The sequence below is a fragment of the Lissotriton vulgaris genome, chromosome 2_1 (genome assembly GCF_964263255.1).
Source record: "Lissotriton vulgaris chromosome 2_1, aLisVul1.2, whole genome shotgun sequence".
NCBI lineage: Eukaryota > Metazoa > Chordata > Amphibia > Caudata > Salamandridae > Lissotriton > Lissotriton vulgaris.
This window is the reverse complement of record NC_141687.1, coordinates 404191666-404212796: the sequence shown is the minus strand read 5'-3', so window position 1 is coordinate 404212796 and position 21131 is coordinate 404191666. Positions and strand designations below refer to the sequence as shown.

General features: G+C 44.9%; 1 protein-coding gene across 2 annotated transcripts in view; it reads right to left on the bottom strand.

The window, feature by feature from the left end:
- NBEAL1 (neurobeachin like 1) overlaps positions 1-21131 on the bottom strand; it is a 916399-nt gene that overhangs the window by 574144 nt on the left and 321124 nt on the right. For both annotated transcript variants that reach the window (XM_086955272.1, XM_086955273.1), the window contains 2 exons: positions 10239-10371; positions 990-1109 (listed from right to left, as the gene is read on the bottom strand). In XM_086955272.1, the coding sequence (XP_086811398.1) occupies positions 990-1109; positions 10239-10371 (253 nt within the window). The remainder of the gene's footprint in view (positions 1-989; positions 1110-10238; positions 10372-21131) is intronic.

Here is a 21131-nt window from a genome sequence, read left to right as displayed (position 1 = left end):
GTAATCATTATAAACATAACTTTTTTTTGCACCTGATGATCTTCTGGTACGAATAATAATCTCATATACAAGAGCTGATGTTGCCTTGAGTGTTCATTTAGTCATCTTTGTATGATTGTCTAATGTGTGACATTAAATCATTTCTGGATTTATGTCTATTACTGGTGACTGAGCACACATGTCCATTAGATAGGAGTCCAACAGGACAGACGTTTTTCCAGCAACAAAGCGCCTGGTTTAGAGTTTTGTGGATGGGTATTTATTCCATCAGGGCAACAGAGTAAAGTACTCAACTTAAGAGTGTACCCACCTACAAAGTTTTGTAATATCTGCAGTGGATATCACTTGCAGTTATAGAAACTGCTATCACAGCAGTTCCTGTAAGTGCATTGAAAGTTTGACAGACAGCTACATAAGCAGAAAATTGTTATGGATTGTTTATTTTCAAAAAGAAAATTCCAAAGCGGATTTTCTTTTTGAAAATACAAAAAACAATCACCTGCACGCAATTGGATTTTTCTCCAGTGGCGTGGGGGTAATTTAGCACTTTTCACTGTCTCTTACTACCAGTTTAACCTCCGACGGCTCTTACTCTCTTGGGCCAACAGAGGTGTATGTCCGCAGTGGAGACAAAGTAGTCTGCTCTAGCAACAGACTGAAGGTCTGCCGACTACATGAGGTTGAACTATAATTCAGGCCCTATATCACCCATAACAAAAAGCAGTGCCAGAAAGTGACATAAAATTAATATTTCAGGCAAAGATTTATATCATCTAGATTAGTGGAATGCCCCATGCTAACTTGAAATTTGAAAAAAAACTATTTGCGTGTGCTTCACTTTTTCTTTAGGGCTCATTGATATAGGGCAAGTCCAACATGAGCAAGGCATGGAAGAGATTTTACGAATTCAGAGATAACAGCAAAATACATATATTGGAAATGGCAAACCAGGTTTGAGCAATTAATTTTTGTTTTGAGGTAATACGCACTTCACTCATAGAGGGAAACTTGAGAGCCGTAGAGACCTTCTGGTGTCCATTAATGTAGATATTAACAAGACTCTGTCCGAACGGCCTCTTGCCAGGTACCTGAACAATGGCTATGCTGTGCTGTGAAAACAAAAAGCGGCATGTCACATCATTGCATTTACAGAACAATAACAAATATAGCTATGTTATCACAAAGGTTCATTACAACAATACTCACTGTCATACTACAAGTTATTTAATGCTGATACTAATAGGAAGATGAAAACGCTAATATATTCACAACATGAGGGAAACAACATATGAAAAGAAAAACAGGAAAGAGAGAGTACACATTGACTCTGAAAATGAGTTGACTCCATGATCAACTTTTGTGGATGTTTTTGGAATTAAAGTAGATAAACTCTTCATTAACAGTCACTTAAAGTACGATTGCTCATCAACAAATGTCCTAACAACTCTCCCAAAACTGAGACTTGAAACCAAACAAGTCGCCACCCATGAGAAATTGAAGTTAGATCCTTCCGTAAATGAAACTTGATATACTCCCCTTTTTCACATCCGCAGGCAGGGAGATCTTTTAATACTACTCTCTCGTGCTCGATATCCGAGAACCTTAAAACACCATCTATACCTTTGGAATAGAAGACTCCATTATCTTGGGTAAGACTACTGACAGATAGGGCATTTTTTGCCCCTATCTTAAATCTATATAACAGAAACAGAAAATATAGACCTAACTCCCGAATCTTTTTGTTTAGACTAATAGGAAGCTATCCAAAGCAGCTCTTCGTTATCAGATCATATCACAGATCGTAACCTGGGCCCAAGAGATTGTACAACAAATCAAAAAAATAATACTAGTACCTGCTTCAAAAAACCAATAGGTAAGATTAGATCAAGTACGGATAAAGAAATATTACAGTATGGTATGATATCCTAAGAAGAATCGCCTTTAATTAAAAATACTATAGGAATAAGGGAAACATACACATTTTTTGTTTATATACTCCCCATAAAATAGATATCCAGAGATACCTTGGAAGGAATCAACTTTTGATATCAATCAGCGTTATTACATACAAAGGGCTCCGGCTGGCGGGAATCAACTCTTTTACTTCTAATTAATCAGGTAAATACGGTTGAAAACATGTCAGTGTAACTATCTTAATCAGATATATGATAACCAGAAGACTCTAAAAGTTAATAACAAGTATGAGCTCTCCCCCCAAAGCTCCTGCAACATCTGACTAATAGGAATCAAACAAGAGGCTGAAACTGTATCCGATTATTCTCACAAAAACTCCTATTAGTAAGTACTATAGATAAACGCATTATGACAACTGTCGCCTCATTAAATAATATATATAGCAAGCACACGTAGAAGCTGCTATAAATTGACTCTTTATTATTGAGTTTTTCCTAAAATTGGAGAAACAGTGAACCTAGAGATAATGTTATTGTTGTAAATATACTCATTGCTGTCAGGTCCACTTAGTCTGTTTCAAGACCCCATCTCCATAGACTTAGGCAAAATACCGCAAGGAAATGACAATGATAACGATGAAAAATAAGAAATATATCTACAATAAGTACTAACTGGCTGCAAAAGTTAAAACCTTTGATGTTAGAATTTTAATTTGTATAAACATATTATTTTCAAAATGTATAATTATGTATTCTATATATACTTTCATTTTATAGAATTTGCGTGGCTGCTCCAGGAAGAAGGCGCTGGCCGCCGAAACGCGCGTAGAGACTCATTGTGCCACCTATCTACTAGAGATAATTTTTAACTTGTGTTTGCATTTAACTTTTGTATAATGTTTTTTACAAAAATGTGTTCTGTGAAATTTTAACCTGACTATTGTGTTATGTCACTGATTTGTTAAACTTTTTTAATTACTTGATAAAATACCATGTTTTGTAGCCAGCTGTAGCCAATTGTTCATTTCTATTGTTATTGTGTTTTAAATATTAGTTGCCTAGGTTGTTGTTTTTCAAATATAAAAGGCCCATAGACAAGTTGAACCTGAAGACAAACAGAGAGGGGTGTCTTTGGACACTTTCACAAGGAAGTTTATGGCACTAAACTGAGGAAAAGTTATGTTCTGGGCCATGGCAAATAGTTCAACAAATGGAAACCATAATCTAGAGATGATCACCTCCATCACTTTGGCATGCAACTTCCAATAGTGGTCTTACCGTGAGAGGGGGCTGGGAGCATAAGCCATGCTATTGAGGGCACCTGCAAGAGGAGCCACAACTGGGAAAATTCCCAGTTCATGACCCCAAACCTCCATTTATGTGGATATAATGGATGCTGGTGATGGTGTGATCCAAGAAAATCTGGATGATGTACCTTTAGATAAAAAGAAAAAGCACTGACATGGCAGGACATACTTACCGCATCACAAGCAAATGTATGTGTAAGCGCTGCTCTGACTAATAAAAGGCCACATGCCATCATGTCGCCCAAGTGAACAATCATGTCCAGTGAGAAGTCATCCAAGACCATGGCAGCCCGGGCTTGTGGCAACTGAACAGTAGACCGACCAAAGAGGTCAATCTACTAGCGCACTATCAGAAGAACAAAGTGAAGGATCTGCATTTAAGCCATGAGTCTCTCCTGATGATGGAGCAACTGCGACTCAGACACTACTGTAGGGCCCTGATCTGTAATCTTTTGTAAGGGACCAACAGAATGCACAAGGCCATGCAAATTGCAAAGCCTGAAGAACTGAGATCAGAGTCTGAGTCAGAAATCTCATAATCATCTCCCTTTTATCTGTGATCTCCCTCGTTCAGGGAGAGCAGCACTTGGCTCATAAACAGCATATTTAACTTGTTGGGTAGAATAAACAAGTTCAGATGGTGAAGATCGAAGATGAGACTACAATTGTGCAGACTGCATCTGTTGTAGCTGCTGTTGATTTTGTACCCTAAATCCAACCTATCCCCAAAAGAAGCAGTGCTCTTGGGGTGTCTAAACAGGCTGAGATGTTTGTCTCCATCATGACTGTACTACCCAGAAGTAGTGACATAATTTTCTATATTGTTGGTAGAATTACTGAGCTGTGAAGGCAAAGGACACCTTTTCCTTGACCCAAGCAAAATTAACCCCAAAGACAAAAACGACTTAAAATTTGCACTGTACGCACTTTATAAAGAAGAAAGATCAGCAAGAGAATTAATTAAACCTACAATCCAGGCTTATGTGAACAAAGATCTGTATATGCAATCAATCCCCTTGTATCTTACGCTCCCAATGACAAAGTGGGAAAGATCTCTGCTTTTCCGCCTTAGGGCAGGGACTGTGAGATTTTTGTTATGTTTTCCATTAGGCTATACCTTTTTAAAATCTGAAAACAATTTGTGCCCATGTGATGACTTGAGTGCGCAAACTGATTTACATTTCCTTTTCTTTTGTAAATTTTATCAAAAATATTTTAAATGGTTTTTAGAACCGTATTTTAAAAAGCACAGACCACTTTCTCTAGAGGAATCAAATTTGATGTTGTTGACTCTGAATAATGAAGAGTTGATATTCCACACAAGCACTTTTCTAAGAGTTATTACCCATGTTCGTAAAACAATGGAGAACCCTTAGTAAATTTGAGACCTATATTTATAAATTGTTTTTCTTTTTTTTAATACTGCTGTTTTAATTTTTGTAAAATGTAATTCGAATTGGGATTGTCTGTATTGTTTTTATGAATTTGCAAAAATTCGAATAAAGATTTTTGAATTGAATTGAACTTGTTGGGTAGAATAAACAAGTTCAGATGGTGAAGATCGAAGATGAGACTACAATTGTGCAGACTGCATCTGTTGTAGCTGCTGTTGATTTTGTACCCTAAATCCAACCTATCCCCAAAAGAAGCAGTGCTCTTGGGGTGTCTAAACAGGCTGAGATGTTTGTCTCCATCATGACTGTACTACCCTGAAGTAGTGACATAATTTTCTATATTGTTGGTAGAATTGCTGAGCTGTCGAGGCAAGGCCCAGCTCGCAAGCTGAAGCTCTACTTTTTCAGAGGTGCTCCAAGAAGGAGTCCGATTTCTCTCCGATCAGCCGCTCACCATCGAAGGTCATGTCCATAACCATGGCTTAGATATCTTCAGTGAAGCCAGTGGGATGGATCTAAGTACGGCAGCACAGCAAGATAGCAGAGACCAAGCATCAAGCAACAGTATCCACAGATATGTTTGCATTCATTCAAACTATCATAGATCGGGTTTGAGAACCCTTCTACATGTGAGTCTAACAAAATGATCACCATGAGTTTCCATATTACATTAAAATATTGTGGCAGGTGGCGTTTACAGTATGGAGAATCAAGCTGCCACAAGAAAAGATCTTACTGCCGAAAGAGTCAACATTCTTCCACTCTCTATCACGAGGTGCAGTGTGGAAGAAATTCAGAATCTGCTTCAAGGACAACATTTGGACAATAAGACGTTCCTGTGATGGTTGAAAGGCCACAGTGTAGGTGATCCTGATCAGACATATGCACCTGGGTATATCTGAACTGCTGGGCCCAGAGAGTGTTTATCCCATGCAGTAATGACGGGATCCAGGAGGGACTCACTGAATGGAAACAATGGCTCATTAACTAATGTGGAAGGTTGCAAAATGTCAGTCAAAATGGTAGACCTCGCCTCTGTAGATGGAAAAGTGAATTTCAACGCCTCAACTGCTTTTTATAATACAGTCATAATACAGTTGTAAATGAGGAAACTAACTTTGAAGCATGGCTAGAAAGGAAAGGCATGTTCCTGTCTGATAAACTGTTCAGGCCTTTTGCATTCCTTACATCTATATACATGCCAGCATCAGTATTATAATTGGGAATGATGTGGACAGCCTATCAATTGTCATCTTCTGAATGGCCATAATCATTACCAGGATTTGCAAGAGTCAGAGACAACAATTGCCTCGATCTGTGCAAATCTCTGAGCTCTAAGGAGGAATTAAAATGTTAAGATTTGTATTAACGTTTCTCTTGCCACATGAATTATGTCTTCTGGGGACTACAACTTTGAAAGTGAGGTTGTAGTATGCCCCATGGGCAATATCTGCATTGGGGGGGGGGAGGAAGAATCCAACCAAACGGAGGGTGGGAAAGTTTGCCATTTTTATGCTGCAACTTCCTTTTGGCGCTTTGGACATAGCTCGTAGAGATACAGTGTTGAGAGGCATTGAGGTCGGAGCCGCTGGAACGGCCAAGTCAGTACTACCGCACTCCTGGTTTTAGGGTGGTCCAGTAGGTGTATTAGACCTCCAGAACAGGTCCAGCTTTGCAACCTGGAAAGCCTCGAACTACGCAGAATCGGGTGCTAGACCTGGAAATTCAAGTCTTATCTGTGTTAGCATTGGGATCTTGAGGGAACATCTTTTGGGAAATTGTTCTTTGACAAGTGACTTACGTGTGGGTGAAATGGATTACTTAGGTCTCGCTGCAGGCTTTAGGCGGAAACAATTCAGGGCCCTGCTCCCTAATGGCTTGCAGAGGGCTCTGTAACAGAGTTTTTGAGGTATGGAAAAACAGGAACCGATGGCCAACCAGCTGGTGCCTAATATACTATTTGGTAAAGGTCTATAGTTAAGTGACAACACAAATGTAATGAACCACAAATAATATAGTAACCAACATATACTAACAGATGAACTCAGCACTCACCAGGTTATAAGTGTTCTTTTGTATATATTTATTTTATCCTGAAAATTTATGTTTTCATTTTTTTGATTTTTTCGAATATTCATTGTATACAAATATATCTTTTACATCAAATTATTGATAATGCATAAATATTAAAAGCCATTGGAAGACAAACATATGACAAAACACGTGATATATGCAATATCTAGAGGATGAGTTGCAGGAGTCCCTAATGGCCTAAAAGAGCCATTGTAGAAGAAAAAACATTTCTGAAGAATGATGTATCCATTACAAAATATATTAAACAATGTCCAAAAGGCTGTAAAAAGTGAATTTGCCAAATAATTTTCATTAGTTGAGAAAACCGCTGTGCTCTAAGACCATTAGTGGAGTGCTGTTGCTCAAATCTGTCCTGCATTACTGCAGAGAAACTGATCAAAGTACACTCAGTGGGGCTTTTTACTTAAATTTCCCTGCTTTTCTTATAAAAATTCCTTTGACCTTATCTTCGTAGTAAGGTAAGTAGGGTTATAAACAGAAATAACTTTCACTTTGAAAAATTGACATTGAGAAACTTTTCAGAACAGGTCAATGCTATCCTATGGGGAAAACAAAATCACGGTTAAACAGGTAATTGGAGCACTTAAAATTCCAGTCTTCGGGACCCAAAGTCAGCAAGGGGCATAGGTCAGGTGAGTGTCAAAACTGCACCACCAGCGGCACAGGAGTGGCCGGGTGCAGAGGTCAAAATCAGAGTTGGCCCAATCCTTTCCAATGAAGACTGGGGGTGCCTGGAGCCACACTGCTTGCCGGTAGGTAAATCGATTGCAGGGGCCAAGCTTTGGGGATTAAGTGAAGCACAAGTGGGGGGCGGGGGGAGTGCACAAAACAGCACCAAACGTACACCACCAGCGGCACAGGGGTGGCTGGCTGCAGAGCACGAGGAAGACCAACAACAGCAGAGGTAAGCAGAGATGTAGGGGGTCGTACAGGCACAGTCAGTTCAGCTCACTAAGGCCCAGAGGCTTCGGGTGCAGGGGTGACTTACAACGTCTGAGTCTTCTTACCAGAGCGGGTTGCGGTCAGGGGGATCCTCTGGATTCACACTGCAGGCGCCGCCATGGAGAGCAGGGGAGGCCAGCCAACACTGGACACGAGGTCAGGATCGCTGGGGATACTTCACTGCACGTGAGCCACTCAGACTTGGGCCGTGGGTGTCAGGTGCAGAGTGGGCAGGGATCATGGTTCCAGCTGGATCCAGAGTCCTTGGAGTCGGTTTCTTCTGTACAGGTCCATGGGAGACTCGAGTCTTTTTCGAAGGCAGCAGTCCTCCCAGGGTTTTCAGAGGTAGCTGGCTGCAAGACTGGTCGCAGGTTCGCAGAAGCTGGAGACATGCCAGTAGAGCCGGGGGCAAGGCAGTCGCCATCTTCATTCTTCTCTGCAGGGTCGTCTTCTTGCTTCTTAGGTCATCGCAGATCTAGTTTCTAGGTCTGGGGGAGCCACCTAATTACTAAATTTAAGAGACGTTTTAGGGGAGTAGTAGGTAGGGCCAATGAGCACCTTACCTGGGGTGACTCCCCCTCTATTATGCCACCATTAACCTAGCCTTGATTTGAGGGTCTTCCTATCTTCAAGATGGCGGGGACTGAAAGATGTGCACACCTATTCTCCAGAGTTTTCCCGATGGTTTTCCCGCCGAAAAAGGGGGTGTAAACCAGGCACTGCCATCTGGTACTGGTAGTAGAGGCTGGGGGTCGCAATTACAAAGGCAGCAGATCCCTTGAAGCTTCCCCCTTCAAACACTGGTCTATCCTGGGGGAGGAGATGTGACACAATGCCCGATTGAGCTGTTTAGTCAGCAATAGAGGAGTCTGGCTCTGGTTCACCCCCTCAGCCTTCACCTACCCAGACGGACATGGACAGAGTTCTTCCTCTTTCTCCCTGTCATGCTTCCTTCCCTCCTCCACCTCCCCTATCTATTATCCAGTAACTACCACCTACCTGTTTAACCAATTAACTGTTTGTACTTACTGTGGAGCCTGAGTACCCTTGGCCGGTGGAGTTGTCCCATGCAGCTATAGAGGAGTCTGGCTCTGGTTCACCCCCTTGGCTGTCACCTACCAAGCCGGACATCGGACAATGTTTTTCACGGTTTTGCTTGCCTTTTACCTTACTCCTGGTCTGCTTTGTTCCCCTGTAAATACTTTCCCCCTGCAGGTCTGCTTGAATTTATCTGCTTTCACCTCACCTGTATTCCTTTCCCTACAAGAAGCGTGTCTTTGCTATTCTACACGCTAGCAAACTATTTTATTGTGTTATTTCATGTTTTTCTCCTATGCCTATACTTTATTCCTGCAACTGATGTAACTTTTTTGTATCATGTAACTTGCTGATCCTCATGTAAAGCACTCTGATACCTTCGGGTCTAGCCAGTGATATATAAAACTTTGTAAATAAATAAATACTTCTGCCTAGAATGTGCATTGTTTCTGGCCACAAAGGCTCTCTACCCAGGGGTCCAGAAAAAAGTCTGGAAGTGGCTGGCTGCCTAAAGCCGGTCAGAGGTTTTCAGGGGGCACCTCTGAGGTGCCCTCTGTGTACATGGTTCAATAAATCACACACTGGCATCCTTGTCAATTTATTAAGAGGAGTAGTTTGGTACCAAACACTCCTCTGTTTAGATAAGCCATCATGGTGCTGTGGAACTGGAGTTGTCGAGTTTCCAGCCCATCTTCTCTCTATGGCTTCACTGGCACTTACAATATAAAGGAATGGACTGCAATATTGTAGGGGCATATATGCTCATGCAAATATGCCTTCACCTGTGGTATAGTGCACCCTGCCTTAGGGCTGTGAGGCCTGCTAGAGGGGTGACTTACCTATACCTCCAGGCGGTGCTACCATGCAGGGTGCCCTGTCAACTTTGTTGTTTTCTCCCACACAGAGGCATGCAAGCTACAAGGGCAGTGGCATGGTCCCAGTGAGTGGGGCCCCAGGGGAGCCTCTTCAGCTCCCAAGCTCTAGGTACAGGGGTACCACTTACTAGGGACTTTCAGGGGGTAGACGTAACAATTGGGGATATGCTTTTTAGGGAAGGAGCGCTGGCACAGGGGACCTGGATGGCAGGGACGCTGTGCACAACAATCAAACCACATTAAAACCATCCAAAAAGTGGGGGCTAACCATGCAAAAAGAGGCACTTTCTCACAGTAGCACATACTATTACATTTATCAAACCTTTGATTTATTTGCATTCAATTGGCTTCAGAATTCAAATAGGGACATGGCTCGAGAGAGGATGCCCCTATTTCCAATTTCTGTTAAAGCTTCTGTTTCTGCTACTAAAGCTAGCCAAAACCTTCACATGCAGGTTCTCAATGTGACCCAAGTGGTGCGGTTAGATTATTCGCACTGTAACTAGACATTCACCTTAATATAGTCAAACGACTACCTTAAAAATCTTTCTCTACAAGGTAGGTATGAATCTACTAAATCAAACAGTATATGTATTTTTGTCCTAAAGAGAGAGAGAGTCAATACCAAAAGAGCAAATGTTTAAATGTCTGTTATCAATGACACACTGGACATACCCAGAGGGAATCGCAGAAACAGTGCTCGGGTAGCATAACCGTTGCATATTCTTTCTTCGTGCACACTGCTACTACTAACACTCCAGATGAAGTGATGAAGGCTTCAAAACCCATCCCACTACCTGTGAAAAAACTGCGACATGATAAAAAATTAGCTGGTATGCATGCTGGTTATCCACACAGGTCAATGCAATGTCATGTTAAAACTAGAGGCATGTCTGCCAGACATGTTGAAGGCAGAGGCAAGCAAACATGTTTTCTCTTTTAAGGATTACCCCGGTTATACTCTCAAACAAGATCTTTGCCCTTGCATTCACACCTTACCCCAACACGCCTTCTCACTCAACTCACAATTTTCTGATGGACTAAATAAATGGACACAGGAGCTTCACAGACAATGTGGCAGAACTCTGTCAGTAAATAGTGAGTATGATTAGATTGTTTTGAGCTGTATTACAATAACTGTAAAGAGAATATAACTAGCTCAAATTCAAATTCAAAAAGCTTTATTCGGTACATTTTTCATGACCCTAAAAGCATACTAAAACCACATGATAAAAAATGCATAAGTCAATTCACAGATACAGTCCATATTCCAAGGAAACAAGATAGTAAAAATTCATTAAAATCTTATAACTAGCTAATAAACCTCTTTCTCTCTATCGCATGTATACAGAGATAAATCATTTTTTAACAGAACCGGCATCTTACTTAATAGTAAATCAGATTTTTTAATCTTTAATGGGACTGGCACTTTTTGACCAATCTGCACCGATCTTGGGGACAAATGTATTATGGGAACATCTAAAAGCATGACAAATTTGGTGAAAATCAGTCAAACAGTTCTAATGTTACAGAGATGGGGTCCCGAACCTTGTTTTTCACTCACCCATAAAATCCAATTTGCCACATGAATTATTTCTTCATGAGAAACTCTGAAACCGCTGAAGAGATGGTCCCTGAATTTTAGTAGCTTTGTGGCCTTTCAGTTATTCTGTGCCTTTTTTTTTAAAGAAATTTTATTGTTTTCATTAATAGCACAGTACAGAACTTCAATATGAGCTAGTATTACATTGTAAAATCTGCGGTATGCAGTCAAACACAGTCAGCACTTTTTGTCCACCAATCTGTATTGCAGCACATCCGTTGTTGAACCCCACTTAGTATCCACATGGCCTTTTTTATTATTCCACTTCAGAACCCTCATCGTCCCGGTCTTGTGGTAGATCACATATGTCTCCCCTAAATTTGTTCCATGCCCCCCAGATTTTACTCCACTTTCGGGGACAACCACGATTGATGAACACCGTTCTCTCGGTTACCATGGCTGCATCCATGTCCCTGCACCATGAGGCAAGAAAGGGTATCTCCGCCGATCCCCACTTTTGTGCAATGTTCCGCTTAGCGACCATGATCCCTAGCGTGGCTTCTGTGCCTTTTTTACAAGGTAAAAGGTGAGTATTTAGTACACGTCACACTATCACTATATTGGGGTGCGTGGCCTAGCTGCCTAACATGCTGGCATTGAAAGCAAGATCCCGGGCAGTCGTCCCCTTTATCTGCCATTATCCTGCCTGCATCTTCTTAAATATCCCATCATCACTGCTTAGAGTGCTGCGGAAGCAGTCTGGAGCATCCTGGTGCCGCAAGACTGCTGACGGCCCTTGGTGCAGCCAGAGTGGACCGAAGGCTCAGAGCGGCGCAGCCCTGGAGGCCGCGGCAGGGTCTGGTTTGGCGGCAGCTTGGTTGCAAGGTTGGACAGGAAGTGCAGCCCTGTGACTGAGCCCCCGCGTGGGATACTGTGGTGGGACGGGCGCTGCACGAAAGGAGACCTTAGCCTGAAGACATGACCTGGCGGTAGGTGGTGCATGGCGTGAAGGCAGCTGGGACTCGTCATTGATCTGCCATGATTTCCTTTAACGGCCTGCATGGCAGAAGTGACCGTGCCACGTGTGGAAGGGTGTGCCGACCTGGCTCCGGGAGGGGCCAGAGCTGGCACTGGCCCCAATATCAGTGGGCCCTACATTTGGAGGCGCCCTGCATGAGGGCTTACCTAGATCTGCCATATTAGACTAGGGAGACTCTGTTTGCTTACTAGCCTGGGCTGCTGTGCTATATCTGGCTACGGCCAAAAAGACTGGGGTCTTGCCTGAGAACCAGGAGTGCCCCCTGTGCTGTGAGCCCCCATGTTATGAGGTCTGCTTGGCCGTACAGTTGGGACACCATGTTTAGATATGGGAGCAGCCAGAACTGTGAACTAGACCCCACAGTGTCTCCTAAGCTGCATCTCTCGCTCTGCTCGGACGCAGATGCATACTAGGGGTCAGGGGAGATGCTGCCGGTTGGGCCCCTTTGATGCTAGAATCATATTTTCTGCCACAGGGCGGGTTGGCTCAATTATTGACTTGTGGCCTGGAGTTCGAGCTGAACTCCACAATACTTGGCCCAGGACTACATTAAATAGCTGCACTGCGGTCGCTCCCCTGGTTGTAGAAGCAGTCAGGCTAGGTTGATGTGGTTACAGCTGGTGGGATTTTATTCAGGTGTCTCTAGCTGCTCCCGCCCATTCATCGTCGACTGCTCACTCCGCCCCAGGGAGACATACAATTGGGCCTGGAGGGTCGTGCAAATCAAGGACTCCAATACAGCCTCCTGGCAGGACCATAGCTTTGCTATGACTAAAGACAAGCACCTCGGCGCGATGGCCAAACAGAGCACCATAGATCAATTTGCCAGTACCGCCACGACGGATTTGGCTGGGGCAGCGCTGCTGAAGGCCATTGATCAATCCCGGGACATGCTGGATGCCATAATAGGAGCAATGGGTTCAGATGTTACCCTACTGCGCCAGGACCTCAGGAAGGCAGACGATCACATCATAGAGGCGGAGACCAGAATGTCGAAGATTCGGTGATGGATCTCCAACAGAAAGTCACTACACTGATGGTCATGGCAAAGGAACTGCTAGTGTGAATTGAGGATGCAGAAGGTCGCGCCTGCTGCAACATCTTGCATTTTGTAGACTTCCCAAGGGATGCGTAGGTTCTTCTTTAGAAAAGTTTCTAACACAGTGGCTCAGATCAATAGTACCTGTGGAGTGCCTCTCGCCTTGTTTTGTAGTGACAAGAGCACAAAGAACACTGGTGAAGAAACCCCCCTCCCAAACCTCCACAGGCTCAAGGCCACAACAAGTAATCACCAAGATCCTTAAATATTTAAATAGAGATGTGATCCTTACGGCGTAATGAAGAGAATCTTCAAAATTCAATATCTATTGCTGTAATCGGCCCACCTGAGGGTGGTGTTCAACTCATGGACCTTATTCTTCAACACTCCTGAAGAGGTGTTTACATGGGCAGATAACACTGTTTCGCTGAAGCCCCTCACTCCACCACGCATGGTCTCAAGACTCGTCCCTGAGCGACAGGCGCAATCATCCCAAAAAGTCCGCGGTCGAGCTATGTAATCAGTCCCGCTCATCCTGGAGGAACAGACACCAAGACAATGGATGTTAGCAGCCAACTGATAGCATGATGAACCAAATCAGCACTACCACAAACCTGGACTGGGCCAGTACTGTCTGCTGAGTGGTAGATCCCTTACATATTCTTGTAAAGTGGGCAATGTTATTAGCCTGCACCCCTAGAATAAAATGGTTTCAGTTTCTCTAGTGAGGACACTTTCTTTGGAAAGGGACATGGGAATCCATTGGCAATGTCCTCCTCTGGTTTTCGGGGAGGGTTTCTTCCACAGCTTATACTTCTCGTTCATTGAAGTACAGGGGAGGGAGGAAGGTTTGTTTTCATGTTTTTATTGTTGTGTTCATACCCAGCCCTGTCACTCTCACCCTACAAGGTCCATATGCAGGAGCCACCAGGGATACCCACCGTAAATACCAATGCCTGATACAGACCCTGATGGCCCTACGGGACATTTCCGTGTTCTTACATCAAATGTACAAGGACTTCTTGATCAGATTAAGCGCAGCGCTGTGTTGAAGCAGGCCAATAGACTAGGGGCAGACAGTCTTTTACTACTGAAAAAGCATCTCTTGGGTTCCAAAGTTCCCTGCTTGGCTCAGTATGGGTATACACAAATATTTCACTCTGGGTTTAAGAGAGCATCACGGGGTACAGGCATTCTACTTCTTCGTAGGGTTCCCTTTAAGTTCACTAGAGCATGGGTAGATGATTATGGCAGATACACAATAGTGACCTGTACATTATATGGGGAGCCACTCACATTGGGTAGTGTATATGCCTCCCCCTTTCTGACAAAATTTTGCTGACTGTGTCATCAGCTTGTGGGAAGAATTACTAGGAGGTCTGTCTGTAGTGGGTGAGAGCTGGAATGGCATACTTCACCCAGAGATTGACAAGTGGCCCACTAGAGGAGGAGGGGCTGAGATACTGGGGTCCAGGCTTCAGTCTCTGGTATTCACGCTGGGTTGGACTGATGCTTGGAGGGCATACCATCCGGTTGAAGCTGGATATACGTACTAATCAGCAGTTCTTGGTTCCTTTTCTCGGTTGGACGACCTGCTAATTTCTACTCGATACATACACAGAGTATCTGAAGTAGATATACTGCCGAGAGGGTTGTCTGATCACTCCCCGGGGGCCCTTAGTTTCATGTGGGCCCTACGCATCCTCCATTTTGAGGGGTTAAGCCGCCCTGTTATGTTATGTTATTTGGTTTTTGTATAGCGCACGGATGCCGCAGCAAAGTGGCGTCCCGGCGCTTGGAGAATAACAACACAACACGACAGAAAAAATAGAAGAAGTTAAAAGGAGGGCCTAAATTGTAGCAAAAAGGAAGGTTTTAAGTGCCTTCCTGAAAGGAAGCAACTCAGGAATGGAGCGCAATGGAGCTGGCAGAGAGTTCCAGAGGGATGCTGCCAGCACAGAAAAGGAGCGGCCGCCCAACCTTGATTTTTTAAACCGTGGCACTATAGCCAGATTAGATCCGGCAGAGCGAAGAGCTCTGGTGGGAACATAGTGCTGAATGGTCTGTGCAAGGATAGGGGGGGAGGCTGTTTTGAGAATTTTAAAGGTTAAGCAGAGAGCTTTGAACTTAATTCTCTGCCCCACCGGCAGCCAATGAAGATCCTGAATGGTCCGACGAGCCGAGACAAACTATGGAAGGCCAACAAGCATCCTAGCCGCCGCATTCTGGACCCTCTGTAGGCGAGATAGCTCAGCCTGGTTTAGGCCCAGAAACAGGGAACTGGCGTAATCCAGTCTGGTGAGAACCAGGGCTTGAACAATAATCTGTCTAGTCTCCGCGTCGAAAAACTTGAAGATAGGTCGGAGACACTGCAGAGTACCAAAGCAAGTACCGGCCACTCGTTTTGTGTGGGACGTGAAAGAAAGCTTATTGTCAAACCACACCCCGAGGTTTCTAACCTCTGCCACAGGGGTGGGGACAGGGCCAAGATCGGACGGCCACCACTGATCTCCCCATAATTCACTTTCCCTACCAAAAATAATGACCTCGGTCTTAGAGGCATTAAGTTGAAGCCGATTATTTGCCAACCAACCTGCCAGAGCTTTAAGGGCTGACTGAAAGGTGGAGGCATCCATGTTGGAATCGCCATTGAGTGCCACCGCCAGCTGCGTGTCATCGGCGTATGACACTAAGGAGAGACCAAAGCTGTGGGCTACCTCCGCTAATGGCTGGACATATAAATTGAACAAGGTAGGGCTTAGGGCCGACCCTTGGGGGACACCCTGGAGTATAGGGCGGGGGGCAGAAACAAAAGGAGGAGTGGAAACCTTAAAGGCACGATCCTGAAGAAAGGAGCGAAACCACTCAAGTGCCACCTCTCCAACTCCGGCTTCCATCAGGCGGTGTAGCAGAATCTGGTGAGACACGGTGTCGAATGCGGCACTGAGATCCAAAAGGATCAGTGCCGCCGTCTGACCCAGATCCATCAAGTGCCTGATGTGTTCCACCACAGCCAGGAGAGCAGTCTCTGTGCTGTGGCCAGCACGAAATCCATTTTGGGAATTATCCAATATATTAGCTTCCTGCAGATGAGAAGATAATATAGCATTAGCGTGAGCTTCTGCCAATTTAGCTGGCCAAGGAAGAAGTGATATAGGTCGGTAGTGTTCAGGCTTGGTAGGATCAAGGGCGGGTTTTTTAAGGATCGGAATCACCGTCGCCTGTTTCCAAGCTTTAGGGACACTACCCGAGCTGAAGGATAAGTTAATAAGGCCATGTAGAGCAGGATAGCAGCCTTCAGCGAATTCCCGAAACTGATTGGGTCTCATGGGGTCGTCCGGGGAGCCGGATTTAACTTTAGTCGTCAGGGCAATGAATTCATCCAAGGTCGGGCTCGGAATGACCAGCAGTGGTTTATGGACCAGAGACATAGGGCTAGTCTCCGCAATGGGGAGCTGGGCAAACGACTTGTAGATAGCCTCCACCTTTTCTACAAAAAATAAGGCTAAATTCTCACAGTGTGACATGGAAGGTTGGAGAGCGGCAGTATCAATCCTTTTACCAGTAAGGTCCTTACACACCCTGAAAATGACCTTGGTGGGGTTGGTGCTGTTCTTTATCTCCAAGGAGTAGAACACAGCCCTGGCCGTGCATATAGCCCGATGATACACTCTAGTGCAAGCCCTATAGGCTGCCTTGAGGTCAGTATCATACGTTTTGCGCCATGCGCGTTCTGCCTTTTTACAGGAGATTTTAAGTGTTTTAAGCGAGTCATTATACCAGGGGTTGGAGGGACTCGATCTGGTCTTGCTCCACTTAGCCGGAATAAGTAAGTCTAGTGAGTGATTTAACCACTCACAGAAACTGTCATAGCCGCTAGAAACTTCAGTAGGGGGTGAAGGATGAAATTTCAACAGGAGCTGATGGAAATGCTCTAAGTTTAAGTTTCTCCAGGGGCGTCTAAGACTGGCAGAAGAATTGTTCTTAGATGGAGAAAAGGAAGTTGTGATATGAAATTCAATAAGATGATGGTCAGTCCATGCCATAGGCCTGGGATGGAGTACTGAAATGTTCGGAGAGAGGTTGGTCAGGATGGGATCTAATAAATGACCGCCTGTATGGGTTGGAAATTGTACCAATTGGGTCAGTTGGAATGCCTCCAAGTCAGCCAGCAAACTATGGATCGAGTTTGAAAGAGGAGCATCCATATGCAGGTTGAGGTCGCCGATAACCGTGAAGTTGGCGGTTTTCAGGGCCAAAGAAGAAATCACCTCAGGGAGGCTTTGACGAAACGCGGCATCAGGCCCAGGTGGTCTATAGATTAGAAGTCTCGTGAATGTGAAGTGGGGATTCACTGAGATGTTGAAGAGAGCACTCTCGCAACCAGCTATGGTGACAGGTTTCCAGATGCAGGGATAACAGGTTTTTATCGCAACTGCAATGCCTCCTCCTCTGGTTTTACGTGGGAGGGAGTGCAAAATGTAACCCGCAGGAAGTGCTAGATTAATGACCGCCATGGATTGGTCATGTAGCCAGGTTTCCGTAAAAAAGAAAATGTCCGGATTGTCATCTGAGATCAAAGAAAAGACTTCTTGGGAATGACAAGACATGGATCTAACATTCAGATGAAATACTTTAAGGGTGGATTGATTAACTATGCTTATAGTATCTGTCGGTAGAATAGTAGGCGGGGGCTTCGACTGAAGACTGTTAATGCACAGTGGCAAAGGAAGTTTAAAAGAGCAAGTAGGGCATTGAAAAGGACCGCTAAGAGGATCCAAAGAGCCAGCGCAGGAATCACATACCTGATGTCGTATAGAACGCAGGATCTCCGCAGATATCATACTAAAAGGTCCAGAGTCCCCGGCCCTAGACCTGCCTTAGCGCTGACGGGCGCAGACGGGCAGGACTCTGGCGAGACTCAGGCGTAGCGAGGGCGCGACCGCTGCGCTAGACCGCTACGTCAGAAGCGAGCATTAAATAGGCGAGTGGCGGAACAAGCGCTAGCGCGCTAACCCCCAGCAGGAAGGAACCAGCCTTCCCAAGATGGCGTCGTCACGAAGGAATCACGTGACTCGAGGAACCCGGGAGCCCGGACCCGCTAAGTAGCGGTGCTTTACTTTGTATTATAGTGCAGTAAGGGCCAGGGGGGGGTCGCAGCAATGGCGAGAATAAAAGCAGGGTAAAAGAACACAAGTTCTGTCACTTGCAGAACCCGTTGTACAAGGCGCTACTCTATTGGTCCATCACAGACTACTTCTCCATTAATGAAGACATAACGCCCTCCATGATGGTACTATGGGAGGCCCTCAAACCGACACTTCAAGGGGAGGATATTAGTTTCTGCGCTGGTGAACGTAAGCGTAAAACACACAAGCTGGTAGATCTTGAGGCACAGATCGTACTCTTGAAGAGAGCAGCCGCTGTCGACATAGCAACGCGGCCCGGCGTCAATTGAGCCTGACCCAACAACAGTATCAGTGGTTGCTCGACTAGGTTAAACAAGCATGGCAGGCTGCGCAGAGCCACATTTGTCAGTGGGGAGACAAATCAAGCAGGATGCTGCCTTGGCTGCGCCAGGCCACAAAGGGGTGCCAATTGTGCTGGACGCTCCTGGTGGATTGTTGTCCCAATGAGGTTGCTCACAGCTTCACTGCATATTATGGAGAGCTATATGTTTTGGAGAGGTAGGGTGGATATTGACCAAATAGTTGAATCCGTTAAGGCTCTGCTCCCATGGTCTCGGTTTGATGCTAGACGAGATGATCTGAAGAAGAATTATCCGCTGCCCTGATGGAGCTGCAGACTGCAAGAGCCCGAGGGCCTAATGGTTTGCCTAATGAATTTCTTAAAGCCTATATGCCGCAGTTCGGGAATTACCCATTAGTGGTCCTCCAAGGGGCGCTGGAGGAATCCCTGATTCCACCAGACTGGCAGCACAAGGATAAGTCATCTTTCTTAAACCTGGGTGCCCACCTGAAGACCACTCATACTATCTCCCAATCTCTCTCCTCAATGTTGAGGTGAAACTCCTCGCTAAATCCTTGGCCAACAGATAAATGAGATATCTGTCCGACCTAGTTCACCCTGACCAGGAAGGATTTGTGTAGCATAGGGCCACTTGACACAATATTCAACAAGTTTATAATGCCCTCACCAAGGCGTATCAGAATAGGAAGACCAGCGGCAATGCTACTAGCTGACATAGATAAAGCCTTTGATTCGATTTAGCTAGGAGTATTTGTTCCCTCTTCTTCGGAGCATCAATGTGGACTCACGGTTTCTTTCCTATATCCGCCTTCTCTATCCAACCTAACAGTCTCTGTTCGGGTTGCAGGTGCGGTCTCTAATCCTTTCCAGATCCATGGGGGCACCAGACGTGGGTGCCCATTGTCCCCCCTGCTATTTGCCCTGGTCGTGGAGCAGCTGGCCACCTGGAAGAGAGTTGATGTCCAGGTACGGGGCTTTGAGTGGTCCGATTAGTAGTCTAACAGGATAGTTCTATATGCAGAAGATGTTCTGTTCTTCATTATGAATCCAAGGACATCTGAACCTCATATCTTACAGATTATGCCGGTGTTTGGCGAGATCTCCGGGTTATATATTAACAGTAGGAAATCAGTAGTGTTCCCTTTAGGTGGGGCAGCCGGTGACATGGAATGTGCATCACAGTTAACGCTACCCACAAATCAGTTCAAGGACTTAGCAATGTTAATTTCTCAGAATCCCACTGCCACATGGACTCGCAATGTGGCTCCAACATTTTCGCACTTTAATGGGAAAGTGAAGGCCTGGTCCCCACTCCCATTATCCCTGCTGGTTCGATCAACAATCTTTAAGATGGTCTCACTAGCCTGCATACTTTAACAACTTCAGAATTATCCCTAAACTATTTCCCCATGTGATTCCGACAGGTAAATGCAGCTTTAACCCAGTTTTCTATGGGGGGTGGAGCGACGCGCATTGCTCTCCGGATGTCCTTCCAGTGGACATATTGTGGCAGGCATTGCTTCAGTTGATGTGCAATCCTACTATGCTGCCTCCCACTGATTAATTATTCATTATTGGTGGGATGGTCCACAAAATGATCCCCCATACCCGACAGAGAGATGGACGATACATCTTTGCTGGACTTCCTATACAGTGGGAGGGGGCTGGATACCCTCCCCATGTAGACTTAGGTTGTCATACTTACGTGGAGGTGGTCTCTCTGCCGGATGGGCTAGTGAAGGAAACTGAAAAAGGGAACTCCCTTGTGTAAGGGTAGCCTCCTTCGACAAGAGGCCTTAGGGTTGCAAAAGTGGGCTGACATAGGGATCTCCACATTGGTAAATATCATGCGGGGCTCAGTGCTAAAATCATTTCAGGAGCTACAGTGTGATTATCAGTTACACCGTAGCCAGTTTTACAGATACCTGCAGCTACACCATACCATATCCATGCCTATTTGCCCGGAGCAATACAAGGTGGGGATTGTGGCCATGATCTACCAAAGTTCTTGTGTAAGGCAGGGGTGGTGTAAAAATAGTAACTAAGCCCCTTGCCATAAGGTGAAGCATGGAGAGAGAATGGATGCAAGATGGTACACAGAAAGGCTGCAGAAGGGGTGAGTGGGCTTACATAGGGTCTCCCCATTTCAACAGCACCACTAAAAGCTTGTCTCAATATGGCCACAAGACTTATAACGGGCTCCAGAAAATTCAACCACATCACCCCTCACTTGAAAGCACTCAACAAGCTGCCTTACGAAGCAAGAATACAACTAAAAATTGAATGTATCACTCACAAAGCGATACATTACAAAACACCAATGTACCTAGCCCTGAAAATCACACTATCAGGAGGATGCTGTGTTTCCTGGAGTCAAGGAGATCTATTACTGAAACCGGCCCTCTTCTGAAAGAAAAGTACTTATGACCGAGCCTTCTCTGGTGCTGCACCAAGAAT